The 14,714-nt window shown below is 34.5% G+C and overlaps 1 protein-coding gene and 1 pseudogene across 1 annotated transcript; one reads left to right on the top strand and one right to left on the bottom strand.

Annotated features, from left to right (window-relative positions):
* Window positions 1-170: 170 nt before the first annotated feature.
* On the bottom strand, window positions 171-4,482 carry LOC105122682 (protein OS-9 homolog). Its single transcript, XM_011021942.1, has 8 exons — window positions 4,287-4,482; window positions 3,621-3,697; window positions 2,691-2,894; window positions 2,405-2,482; window positions 1,903-2,018; window positions 1,718-1,784; window positions 1,524-1,630; window positions 171-766 (listed from the first exon to the last, which is right to left on the bottom strand). Exons 1-8 carry the CDS (start codon window positions 4,366-4,368, stop codon window positions 610-612), a joined length of 888 nt encoding a protein of 295 aa, XP_011020244.1. The 5' UTR covers window positions 4,369-4,482; the 3' UTR covers window positions 171-609.
* A 5,394-nt stretch (window positions 4,483-9,876) lies between these two features.
* On the top strand, window positions 9,877-13,966 carry LOC105122681 (uncharacterized; annotated as a pseudogene).
* Window positions 13,967-14,714: the final 748 nt, after the last annotated feature.

Below are 14,714 nucleotides of genomic sequence, written 5' to 3'. Positions count from 1 at the left end.
TTATTAAAGGATTCATAGCGATGGGAGAGGAGCATGAATCTTCAAATTTTAATAGAATTCTTGGAGGTGGAGCTATCATTTTAGCCACTGATATAATATATTGTTTTGTGGTGAAAATACACGATATGGAAAGGAAGAAATACTTAATAAAGAATCAAACAGAGAGGGACGGTCCAAATTACATTCTTCAAATCTTATTTTACCTTGCAGGAAGCAAACTTTTTATCTCAGAACCAACATCTTGAACGACATTAAAAGCCAGAGCATAACTTGACATATTTGAAAGCAACAAATGAACCATCCATGAAAGAAAAGGGAGAAAATTTAGGTAAGACCGTTAAGGAATGTCTTTTTTCATAGAATTTACATCTGTCCTCCCAATAGTTTCAGTAACTTCGATTTTTCAAAAATTACAATAACACTGTCAAGCACTATTTGCTGTATGTTTTCTGAGTCCAGAAAAAGCCGCTCATTGGGAGGATGGCATGAGAGCGATTGACTGACTGTATTGTAGTTGCAAGGGAAGAACCATATAAAACATGAAGAATGCACTCCATTAGCTCGTTTAATTTGATTTGTATTGACAAAGGTACCTCTGCAATGCATTGCTTATTCATCCGAATCATGATTAGATGAATCAATGTCAGGTGCCATAAAGATCTGCCTATCATCGTCTTCGACTTTATCTAGTTTAGCTTCCTTGTAATCCTTGGGAAGAAGATTGCAATTAATGGTGTGCCACACTGGTCTCTCTTCTTGAAACAATCTGCAAAGTCAAAAGTGGATGCAATGCATTGTGCGTGCAAGTAAGCACACAAGATTCAGTGGGAGAAAATGGTACGTTTCCTAAGGAAACTTATGGTCCATTTGAAGCCAAATAGAAGTGAACTTCATGTTCAAAACAAGTCTAATCATCAACTCAACATATAAAATAAGTGCATTTTTACACAAGAAACAAGTAAAAACAGATTGAATATAGACATATTATTACTTAGTCTGAGAGAGTACTTTCCATTTTACGGTATGAATTTTCAAGGAACTTAAAAACTGTAGATTCTCAATCTGTGTCATCCATATCAAAATTTTGAGCTTCATTTTGCAATGAACAGCAGATAGATAAATACCCCATTTTGTGTAGTAGCAACGTGGCCCTTTTTCAGATAACAATTAACATAACGAGAGATGATTTTTTTCCATGGCAGTATGATTGGCTTGTTTTTCTATCTGAGCAGGAAAGTTCATTGCCCTAGGCAATCAAGGTTAGTACCCGAGCAGGACAATTCATTGCCCTAGACCATCAAGTTTGGTCTAAAACTTGAGACAAATTTTCTTTTATAAATTATAACTTGAACAACTAGCAACACACTTTTATTAGAGAAAAGGTTGATCAGGAAGGTTGAAACATGCCATTGTATATTTTATTCCTTAACAGCATTTGAACTCTAAGCATTTTAAAGGTTGCAAGATTTTATCACATCTGATCTTTAGCATCTGTTATTTTGACCTCGAAGAGAGAGACTTACGGGTGCTTGCAAAGCATTGGAGACTGTACTGTAAGTGCATACTTGCAAGTGGATAGCTCAGTGATTGAACTAATCATAGTTCTGGGCTCTGAGCAAACGAATCTCACCTGCACACAAGGAAAACACGGACACCACATGTGAGAGAGAGAGAGAGAGAGAGTCAAAGGTTCCAAAATGCGACTCCTTGACCATACCTCAGTTTCTCGGGGCTCATTTGTAAGATCGCATATGGTTCCATTTGTATACTGATGAGCATGATACCTGCTCAAACACAACAAACAGAAAAGAAATGTGGTGATTACTACCTTTTCTTTGCTTTACTTTAACCACAATTGAAGTCTCTCTCACACAAACTTGTTGCAAGGGTTCACAATCATACCTTTGAGATGCATCTTTTGATCGAGGATCTTTCAATGTAGAAATGTCAGAAAGATTCTGGTTGAATGCAGCTGTGGCTTCTTCATCATACACACCCAAGATAAATTCTTGGACAGCCTGTAATGGGAAATACATGTATCATTAAGGTAATATAATACATGTTGCAGGTGTGCAATATACAAAGAGAAGCTGCTATGCTGCTGGTCTATAATTGGAAAATAAACTAAAATTTTCAATACAATAATGATAAAGCAACTGGCTGGTACAATTGCTATTACTACAACAAGCCACAAAGAAATATCTATATAAGACATCCAATCCACTTAAACATCAAAGTTATTAACCCATCAGCCAAAAAAAATCACAAAATTGAAAATGAATAAATTTTAACCTCAATAGCATGCTTCCACTTATAAAAGCAAGAAAACATCAAACCAGAACGCAAAACAAAAGAAATTGAAAAATCAAACATGAGAACAAGTCATACATGCTCAAGTGGCTACCTTTTCTTTCTCATCCTCCACATGGAATTGCCTCAACTTCTTCTGATAGCATAACTCGTAGGACCACCAACCCTCTTGCTGCATTAAAGATACAACAGTATAAGACAAATGACTTGAGACTGATACAAATTTATTCAAAAAAATCTTGATATTGGAAAACAAAAAAGCACAACTAGCAGCAAATTATGTAGTTACAGATGATGTCTGTAGCAATTTTGATCAACAAATATAAGAGTATTATTTAGCATGAACATGTACAAGAAGGTTTTTGGTAATAGATACTGACTCTGACAAAGCATAAGCCTTTCAGTACTTCAAGCAGCTCATCAGGTGTCTTCAATTTAACCCGTTTCTCAGTTTCCACAATCAAGCTGCTTACATTCAGCTGAGTAAGTGGCATCTCACTCTTAGTTTTCACCACCTTGGGCAAGAAGCATAAGTAATTCTCACCATTTTTGTTGGGCATGACCATTGACTCCTGGTCATCATCCTGCAAGAATGTTGGATTAAAACAAAAACACACTTTTTTTCTGCAATTAAGATAAAGAAACCATATTCAACATAGAGGGAACTAGAAGGGAAACAAATCATGGTCTATCACATCAGAAACCCAACAAATTATCATTAGGTTGCTTCAGGGAAATGCTTTTCACAAACAAAACCTAACAGCCTCATGGGATGTGGAGAGGCTAAAAAGGAAGAAAGTTAATACATCAGTCCTGGTCTGAGCATTTAGAAACTGGTTTAAAATAGATTACACACAGACCGAACCTGCAGCTATTTAATATTACAAAAGAGTTAAGCATCTTGCAACATCATGTCACTCTGTCACTTTTCAATCCCTCGATATCCAATTCCCAATACCCATCTGCTGCAGAAAATGAACTAGGAAACTCTCCTTGACTATCAAATAATACCAACTCTCTTTGCATACAAACTTTTTGAGAACCATTCATCTTCCAAGACTTATGCTAATGACAGATTTTCATTTTTTCAAGCCAAAAGTACAGTGCAATACCGTCCCCAAGTCCCAGGCTACCATCTTATTGTAATTTTAAGCAGTACAAGAACATGTGGTGAGAGCACTGTTAAGGAGGCATTTTCAAAATATAGCATGCATGCTTGTGGATGACCATGACAATGAACAGACTAGCATAATACAAAGATATATGCAGGCCGGAAGTAAATAGATGCCAATAATCCTAAGCTTACTTACGGGATGAAAAGGAGACTCTTCTGAATGAAATTCAATCTGGTATTTTGGTTCACGAGAACTACGACTGAACGTACCACCTGTTAATTAGTAGAAAGTCAAAGCACATACAAAACAAAACAAAACAAACAGAAGAAGGAAGCAACTTAATAACATTGATTCGACTGACTTGCTTAACATGTAAAACACAAACCACCTTTGTAAATGATTGATCACTGCCAACATCAGTAATGGCTACATTAAAGCCCACCATTTAGTTGTTCATCTATTTGTTCCTTTCAAAGGCTCATACACATAAGCACCGCATACTTTGATCTAAATCAACTAAAGAATAAAAAAGGTCAAGCCACTTCAGCTTCCTAGCATATTTCAAACTATTACTAACCCCTCTGAATTCTCTCCCAAAAAATAGAAACCATTAAACAAACACTCCAACGTCTTCAACACAAAAACATGACAAGCTTTAAATAAAAACATTGCATGAAAAATAAAACAGCTCACGAAACTCATTACCCATTGATTAATCATAACAAACCAAGTTCAAAAATCACCCTCAAATAAATAGAAACAAGAAAAGCCCATTTCAAAAACAATAAAATCTCAAAGACCCGTTAATCTTATATAGATAAAGCTAAAAAATTTACAATGAAAGCAGAAATCTTTGATTACCTGCATGAGTAGGATAGATCTGATCAGCTAAAACATGGTTGCAGACAGTGTATACCACCACTGTTAACCATAAAAATCTCATCTTTCAAACTCCTTTTGAGTGGTCTATTTTTCTTTCTTTTGTTTGTATACCTAATAATCAAAAAAAAAAATGCAGATTGTGGTTTTTGTGTTGAGAATTGAAGAGGAGGAAGCAGCGCTGTTGTTGCGTTGATTGGCCAATGAAAGCTTGCCACGTCATAGAATAATGACGTGTAATACCGCCGGTCTTGTGGTCTCATGATTGGGCTTTTTTCTAATAGGTTTATTTTGGGTTATAATCATATTATAATTTCATAATTTGCTGAGTTACTACTATAATTTAATAATTATCAGACTTCATCAAAATTATTTAATTAATCCTTTTATTATAAAAATAATCATGTGGTATCTTGATTACAATTTATCATCCTCAATTTAATAAAATTTTGTTTCAAAATTAATTCTCTCCTGATCAAGTTTTTTCATCTTACCTTCTCTCTTTTTTTCAGTTTTCAAAAAAAGAGAGGAAAAACATAATAAATTGGATAAGAACATGTAAATTAATCTGAGGGTTAAATTATAAATCGACTTAAGAATATAACAATCAAATAGATAGTTTATAAAACATACATCATTTTTGTTAAACTCTCTAATTTATTAGATTTTTTTAATATTAGAATATTACTACATGAGAGAATTCATGATATTTAAAAAGTAATAATATCTTATTAATTATTTTTTAGGGTTTTCTTTAAAAAAATTAGATATAAATACAGAGAGAAATTATAAAAATATTTTTATTATATTTTAAGGGTTATGAATTTAATTTTTTTCTCCTTCTTATATTTATCTTTTTCTTTAAAATAATTAATAAAATATGAGCACTATAAAAATTTCCAGTCTATGCTTGCTTTCCGGCTTTGAAACTAAATTTCTCTCTCATCTAGGTTTAAGCAAGAAATTCAGCAAACAAATCCACTGTATTGCATTCCCATATATTTGCTTGTTATATCCCAAATAGTTTCTTTATCCTATGGAACATTTGCCAAGAAACTGAACCATGGCCATAGCTTATGTTAATTAACATAACGAGGCCTTGTTCCATTCAATTAATCAATCATTTGCAAAGCCAGAGACGACGGCCTGGCCTCTCATGTTTCTCGAAGCTTGATGTTGCAACTTGCAGTTTCTCGAGTCTTGTTTTTCGAATATGAAGAACACCAGACTGAAAACTTGCGTTTCCTGCAGTAGTTTATTACTGAAAGTGTCGTATTAAACACATCATCCCTTCATTTAATCCCCAATCAAAGTACTTTCGTGTAGATTGGAAAGACAAAACATGTACAATCTGCTGATAAAACTACTTTATACAATAGGAATAGTTATGGGGCATTTTTCTTTTCGTACATAAATAGAGATGCCGTTGCTGCTCCTCATCGTACTCCAAGAATCGGCCTCCAACGAAGGCGTACTTCGTTGATTTAAAATCGCCCCAATACCAGTAACTGAAGCATCAGATTCGATAACAAAAGACTCATTAAAATTAGACATGACAATGATAAGAGTGGAAGCCATAGCTTGTTTGAGAACATGAAATGTAGTCTCCACTTCATCCGTCCACTCGAATTTTTCTCGTTTTTTTTTTTAATTGACTTAGATGTGCGAACCAGCTTGAACTACCGCAACTAATTTTACGAGTCCTGAAATTAATAATCATATAAATCTCTAGTAATTATTATATAAATAATTAAAAACTCAAACTTAAAATTATAAATAAAACAACTGGTAAAAGGACGAGCTAGCATTCCATAGCTGCGAATAAATTCCATCTAATAACCTGTGGAACTTATAAAGCCACACAACTTCAAATTGTTAGTAGTTTGAGGCCAAATTAAACATGTTCTTGAGCTTGCCTTGATCCACCTTTACATATTAAGAAGTCACAATGTGATCAAAATATTTTAATTGTTATTGACAAAAGGCACATTAAGGAACATTTGCTGACTTTGATAAAAAAATTAATGATGTCTCGAAATTTCATAAACTTTTTGAACATGTTCAAGATTCATGGTCCAATTGAAGCTATAGATTAAAATGTTATATAAAAATATTAGCATAAATTTACGAAGATAAGAACAAGAGATGAAATTCATAATTATTCATAATTGTCTAAAAAACAGAGGGAGTATTGTGAATGCCAAATAATATAACTAAGTAATCATGATCATTATTATGGGTACGAAAAATAGTTTTAGGAATATCTGGTGGATGCATTCATACTTGATGATAGCCAGCCTCTTAAGTTCAATTTTATAAAATAAGATGCCCCATGAAATTTATCTACTATAAGAATATGAAATTGATCTTTGATTGTAACAATATTAAGGACATGGACATGATAATCAATACAAAAATAATATTTACTATTTTTTTTTTTTACTAAAATAAAATGTGAAGAAAAAAGACTAGTACTTGAACAAGCAAGCCCAAATTTTAACAAGTCTTTAACTTGTTTTTTAATTTTAGCTTTTTAAAAATATCCATACATATAGGTTTATACATTAACTAGTTTAACCCCCTCTTTAAATGGGATGCAATGCTCATCCTCTCTAGTTGGTGGTAATTTTAGTAGGCTCTTAAAAATTATCAATATAATTTTCTAATAATTTTTTTTACTGTGACATTTTCTCAAGTAAGTGAATACAATTTGCAAACATGGAGTCCTTTTACCATAATTCTTTGGCTACAACTTTCAATGATGCAGATCGAATAAAATTAATATCCTTACTTGATTCTCCTATGTAAACTTCATTGTAATTATTTTCTAATTGCAAACAACTAAACCTAATTGTTTCAACCATTGTACTCCAAATACCAAGTCCAATCCAATTAGAGGTAATGAACAAAAGGCAAGAGAAAAAGAAATACCTTAGAGTATGATATACTCATGCTCAAACCTCTTTTAGCAATGCACTGTATTCTCATTGGCAATTCACACTATAAAGGGCTCAATAGGAACTACAAGTAAGAGAAGCAAATTGACTACTTTATCACTAATAAAAGTATGAGTTGATTCATTATTGATAAGTACCACAAATACATGCTACCCAATTTTGGTTGTGACATATCTTAGGAGTCGACCATTTAATCAAGATATGCAAGGAGATCTCGAGTTCATATTGGAGCTCAAACATGTTCTCCTTTAATAATTCATTAGCCTTTTCACATTTAATATTATTGATACTAGTACTCTTTTCAAGTAGTAAAAGTTGTGGCCCACGTCATCACAATTAAAGCACAAACCTTAACCTCTTTTTTTTTTTTTTTTATTTCTTCCCATATCAAGCGCTTCATCGAAGATACTAGATTGAATCTCGTTGGAACAGGTAGAGTAAATTGAGATCAATTGAATAGTGGTGGCCATGTAAATTCTTGTTGGCATTGGAGCTAGTCATCTCGTATACGCACCAAACTAATAGCTTTATGTAATGATCATGGCTAAAACATTATAATGTCCTTAAAACCTCTAATAAATGTCTAGCAGTGTTTTTTGTGTCCACCTATATACTCGGTTGTCAAGCCTCTTAAACTCTTTTTAATAACGTCACAAAAAAGTCCACTTGTTTATCTTGAAAAAGTACATCATCAAAGTCTTCTCATTTTACAAGTCCAAACCAAAACCATAATTTCTCTTCAAAAAAATTTCATATCACTACTCGTCCTCCCTTCTTGTATGCACAACGTAGCCATTATCACCATTAATTGGCTTCGCCCTCAAGATGGAATGACACCACTGAAACTTTTTGCGTATCGACGATGCCTTGAAACTTTAAGAATTAGTCCACATGGATAAACCATTCAGATGGGTTGTCGCTGGAGAACCATGGAGAATTGAGCTTAGCCATTTTGGATGAAAACACATGTTGCCCCCAAACCATTTATTTTTTAGTGGTGCAGTGATGGACATCGCATTCATTGTTTTTGTGGCTAGAACCTTTCTTATTTGAGAACAAGACTTTTTATAGTTGGTTGATTGTCTTTTTCAATTGATGTATTTTATTAGTAAATCCCAACTCCATCCTATTCATATTATTTTACAGTCCACCCAACCCCACCTCTAAGTTTTTGATAAACTCCTTGTTAGTTATCATTGTCCCAGGCTCTGATACCATTAATGAGATACTTGTCAAAGCTAATTAGTAATAGCATAAAGTTTGTATTCTCTTTGGGTGAGAATTACATCACTAATGTAATTGTATAAAATGCTTCGTATCTTATTTCTCATAAAATAGGTATAAAGCCTAACAACTTATGAATTCAACGCTAGAATAAAGGAAATGAAGGACATATCCTAAAACAAACTAATTGAAATAAAAGGAAAGTAAATAACAAACAATAAATGGATTAGAAAGTGGTCACTTCTCTTATAACTCGTTCTTATATCTTTCTATGAGTTGCACTCAATCCACATATTTAGAATTCTTTTATAATGTTTAGTCAGTTCTTGTATCTTTCTATGAGTTGCACTCAATCCACATATTTAGAATCTTTTTTTAATGTTTAGTCAGATTTCTATGGTTTATTAGTTTTAAAATTGTATCAGACTTTGTTAACTTTATTTTTATAAGTTGATTATAACATGAATTAATAGTTTTAAGTAAAATCATTATGAATATATTATAAATAGATATTTATACTTTATTAAAATGATAATTGATTATTAATCATGTTCAATATCAATTTTTTTTCTTGTATTTACTCATGTTTTTTTACAGTGATCTAATGTATTTGTATAAACATGTACTTACACTAATCATCAATCATTTATATTATATATCAAATTATTAAAATTTTAAAAATAAAAAGAATTTTGAACCTCCTTCTCTTATTTATGTTTATAAAATTACACACACACACACACACACACACACACATATATATATATTGGTATAATACACATATTTTCAAAAATACATTACTTTTATATTTATAAAAAGATTATAAGAAAAACGTAATTTAAAACTATCATATTCATTCTAATTGCTAGTTCGTTTTAATTAATTAGTTAAACAAGTATTTTAAATACAAATTCTTTTTATTTGGAAAATCTTTTCGTATCTCATTACAAATTATGATTTTTTCTAAATTAAGTCGATATGTAAAATCCATATTCATACATGCTATATGTTAGAAAAAAACACATGCTTGAAATCCAACCGTCCTATTTAATGAATTTCACTAATTAGCATTGAAGATTTATTTAAGATATCGCAAATTAATTAATTAATTAATTAATCTAGGATACGAATTGAAGAAAAAGAGAAACCATTTGTGTGTGTCCGCTAGTCAAATGAAATCTTTGCCTTCGCCCCTTCTCATCAAACGTCCCCAGCATACTTGGAAATCACGGTAACATGGCCCCTACCAGCTTCCCCCAACGCAATAAAGCCGAAAACAAAACACGTCGAAAGCTCCGAAGCTTATATTAAACGAAAGTACATTAAAAGCTTCGAAAACTAATAAAAAATTAAAATATGTGATCTTCTTCTTCTTCCTTTTCTGTGGCGTTTACGTTGAGCTTGTGAAGATCTTACACGTTACCAAAGTACAAGACTGTGGTCGGTTTCTTTTCTGTTTCTCATCTTTTTTTTTGCACACGCTTACAATCTTTCTTCAACCTTCTCTCTTCAATTTCCTGAAAAAAGAAAAAAGAAAAGGAAAGGAAATCTCCATTACAAGCTTTCTTTCAAGAATTCAATTCCCATGTAAGTTTTTTATTTCTGTTGTTCAAGCAAAATGTCAAGTTGCAGCCTTTAGCTGAAATAAGGTTTCTTTTCTTTTTGTTTTGTTTTTTTCCCTCTCTGAATTTTGGATTTGTTTTTTGGCTGGAGGAGAAATATTTTTTCCTGGTTTGGAGAGATGGACAAAGTCCATTGCTTTTGTGTAACTTGATTTTCTGGTTTTGACGTCATTGTGTGCTTGGAAAGAAAAGAATCCATTTGAGATTCAAGAAATTTAGATTTTTAAGGTTAGTTTGTGGAAATTGGGACATTTTTGGAGGATAGTTTGAATTTGATTTGTCGGTTCTGCTATATTAGAGCTTGGTTTTGGTTTCCTTGTGTATGCGGTCTGTTGTATGTTAGTATATCCTTGGATTGGGTTGTGAAGATCTGTTTAGCTAATGCTCTGAAGTTGCAAGCTATATTATTCCAGCAATTTTGAAGCTTTTCGCACAAAAGTGGTTGTTGGGTTTGAATTGTTTATCTTGTCGGTGAGCTTGGTTGTTAGTTTGTGAACTGTTTGATTGGATTGGATTGGATTGGATTGGATTTTGAGGTTTTGGTTTGGGTTATATAATACAGTTAGTTGATATTGAGTTGTAATTCTTGGATTTTGGATTGTTGAATTCGCAATGGCAAAGGAGAGTGGAAAGAATAAGAAAGAGGTAGTAAGACAATCCAGTGAGAATGATATGGAGCAACCTAAGGGTGGGAATGATAGCCCTAAAGCTCTTGATAAGGACATTGCAGTCTCCATTTCCATGTCACAAGAATTGAAGGAGGAAGGGAACAAGTTGTTTCAGAAGAGAGACCATGAAGGTGCCATGTTGAAGTATGAAAAGGCCATCAAGTTGCTTCCAAGGAATCATATAGATGTATCCTATCTTCGGAGCAATAAGGCTGCATGTTATATGCAGATGGGTCTGAGAAAATACCCCAGTGCAATTCATGAGTGTAATTTGTCGTTACAGGTCACACCAAAGTATAGTAAGGCACTGTTGAAGAGAGCAAGGTGTTATGAGGCTTTGAATAGGCTGGATTTGGCTTTGAGAGATGTCAGTGCGGTTTTGAAAATCGAGCCAAATAATTTCATGGCATCAGAGATTTCAGAAAGAGTGAAAAAAACAATTGAGCAGAAGGGGCTAACAGTGAACGACACAGTAATTGAACGGCCTCCAGAATATGTTGAACCCCCTGTTGCGTCACCCAAACTAGTGAAACAGAAGACGAGGAAGAAGGTCAAAAACACAGAAAAGAATACTGCAGATGAAATTGAGGAAAAGATGGCCGGGGGTGAATTTGAGGAAAAGAATGCTGGCAATGAAATCAAATACAAGCGAGTTGATAGCCAACTTGAGGAGAAAATGGCCGAGGATAAGGTGGTTGTGGAGGAGAAAATCAGAAGCAAAACAGAAACACCTAAGAAGACCATAAAATTGGTTTTCGGGGAGGACATAAGATGGGTTCAGTTGCCTCTTAATTGCAAACTCCTGCAACTTAGGGAAATTATAGCTGATCGGTTTCCAGGCTCAGAAGAGCTTCATATCAAATACAGGGACCATGAAGGTGATTTGGTTACAATAACCACTGATGAAGAATTGAGGTGGGCAGAAGCGTCAGCAGAGTCCCAGGTTTCTATCCGGCTGTATCTGGTCAAAGTCAATCCTAAGAGAGATCCATCCTTTGATAGGCTTGGGCAGGAGGAGGTGCACAAATTGGATGTCAAACAAAAGCTTGCCACTGAGAATGGGAACATGGAAGATGGCAACCTGTCTGAAAACAGATCGTCTGTCATGGATGAATGGATAGTAAAGTTTGCTAAGCTGTTCAAGAACCATGCTGGGTTTGACTCTGATGCTTATTTGGGTCTTCATGAAGTCGGTATGAAGGTATATTCAGAGGCTATGGAGGAGACGGTTACGAGTGTAGAAGCGCAAGAGCTTTTCAACACAGCAGCAACGAAGTTCCAAGAGATGGCAGCTTTGGCACTGTTCAACTGGGGAAACGTTCAAATGTCCAGGGCAAGGAAGAGGCTTGGTTTCCTAGAAGATGCTTCAAGAGAATCAATACTTAGAAAGATTAGAACTTCATATGATTGGGCACAAAAAGAATATATAAAAGCGGGGCAGAGATATGAAGAAGCATTGAGAATCAAACCAGACTTCTATGAAGGTCTTCTAGCTCAAGCGCAGCAGCAGTTTGAACGGGCAAAATTTTCCTGGTATTATGCAATTGGAAACAATGTTGACTTGAGAACATGGCCTTCTGAAGAGATCGTGCAGCTCTATAACATGGCCGAGGACAACATGGAAAGGGGCATGGAAATGTGGGAAGCATTTGTAGCTCAACACCTTAACCTTTCCAACTCAGCGAAGGTTAAATCCCAGTCCCAGCTGAAAACTGTTTGGGACAGGCTATTTAAAGATGTGTCCACAGAAGAAGCTACTGAGCAGGTTAGGAACATGATGTCCCAGATTAACCTCCTATGGGGCACCATATTATATGAGCGATCACTTATGGAATTCAAGTTAGACTTACCTGTCTGGCAACAATGTTTGGAAGCTGCCGTCGAGAAGTTTCATCTTGCTGGAGCTTCCTCCACGGAAATTGCTGTTATGATAAAGAACCATGTTTCAAATGATAGTGCTCTGGAAGGTATAACTTGTAATTACTTAGTAGGAATTTTGTTTAAGAAGAAATTATATCTGAAATGCTGACAAATATGTATGCTCAATATTCATCATTGCAGGTTTAGGGTTTAGAAATGATGAAATAGTACAAGCATGGAATGAGATGCATGAAGCTAAGATGTGGCGGAAGGGGGGTTCCCGCATTCCGGCTAGAACCATTACTTCGACGTGGGGTGCCTGGAATTTATCATGCCTTGGAGGTTTTATGAGTTGCATACAACAAAACTTTAATACTGAACTGAATAGGTGATTTTTGGCTTAAGCATGTCCACGCATGCCAAAAACTCCCTCATTATCAACCTCTTTTGCATAAGATGGAAAAAGCTCCGTGACACCTTGTCTGCTAGCTACCGTAATGCTATATGGACAGTTCATATTAGCAGATAATGTATATAATTAGATGTACCTAAAGTGTGACCCTTTCTCTCTTTTAAATTTTTTGTTGGCGACCGCTTCACAAGCAGCTCCATGTGGGCATTAATCAGTTTGGAAAGTGCGAGCTTGCTAGAGTCGGTAGATGCAGCTTCTTAAAGAGTTCGTTCTCATGAAGGGACATCATCGTTTGTGATGATGAAAATGGCTTTCAAGAATCCAATATGATTTCTTGTTTCACATCATCATGTTATGAACACTGTTCAGACCAGTGATAGGCTTTGCATCGTCTCTGTCTCCTTATTAATGCATGCTTCTCGCATCATATTTTAATCTTTCTTAATGAATTTATTTCTTTGTTTCCATCTGAAGTTAAATGCCTTTTTTGCTCCAAAATAACCTTGGTTGCATGTTCTGCAGGTATCCTCCCCTTAAAGTTCGGTTTCAGCCTTGTGTTTTTAGAAACATCAGAGATGTATTTGTAGCACTGGAAATGCGTTGCATAATATTTTCAGAAACCGGTACTGCCATTTGTTTACACTGGCGGGGACAAGATAAAGCTGCAGGGATTTCTCTCTTTTTTTGGTTAATCTCTGCCTAGACTCAATTGTTATTCCGACAGTCAAAAGGAGATGGTATTTGCTATTCATTTGTCAAGGAGCCAGAAATAATGCATTGCTTGTTAGCCCCATTTGTTTAAAATCGTGGGTTTGATTTAGCTTTTGTAACTGGTAACTGTCATGCCTAGATAGTTTTCAAGGAAACAAGTCTGTTTTTGTACTGGATTGTGTTAACTGTCAATTACCATGTTTTCTTACACACCTCGTTTGGAAGAAAATCGTTCATCTGTTCTTTTTCTTGATAAAAAGAAAATCATTCCTTGCTTCACGTTCATGAAATGTTTTTGCTCATTGCAGCTAATGCATTTGTCCGGTGATGTTGCACGGATTGTTTTTTTTTTAAAGCCATCTGGGCCAGCCTAGATGGCTGAAAATCCCCCCCCCTAAGTTCCCCAAAACCCCCCCCCCCCCCCCGGGTCGTTCCCTGTCTTTTTTTAATTACTTACCAAGCCGGGCTATTCCTGCCCTACACACATCTCTATGCTTCTTTTATTATTATTCCTAGAACTGTGCAACACAACTCTTTTTATGCGTATATAAAAAGTTACCACCATCTTAACCATGAGGGAAGTTCATGAACCGGGTATAAATCAGGCAGAGCTATTTTTCACATCATCATTAAACATTCAACGATTCTTAAACTTTTATCAACCACCCGTCAATTTTTATATTCACCATCAATCACCTCATGATTTTTAAAATTACAAACAAGCACCCAACAAAATCATAAATAGCAACACACAACATACAAATATACTCCCAATAGTTTCATTTACTTTCTAGGATATTATTTTTTTATTTTTTATTTTATTAATTTAAGTATCAATATCCCATATGCCTATATGGGATTTTTTTATAAAAAAACTCATGGAAGAACCAAAAATTACAATACTATAAAACTTATATCCAGTATAAAATTTTTTATAACTTAATTAATGATGCCAT

Source organism: Populus euphratica, unplaced genomic scaffold (assembly GCF_000495115.2).
Source record: "Populus euphratica unplaced genomic scaffold, PopEup_1.0 scaffold20.1, whole genome shotgun sequence".
NCBI lineage: Eukaryota > Viridiplantae > Streptophyta > Magnoliopsida > Malpighiales > Salicaceae > Populus > Populus euphratica.
Note: the sequence above shows the minus strand (reverse complement) of the source record. Positions and strands in the feature narration are given on the sequence as shown.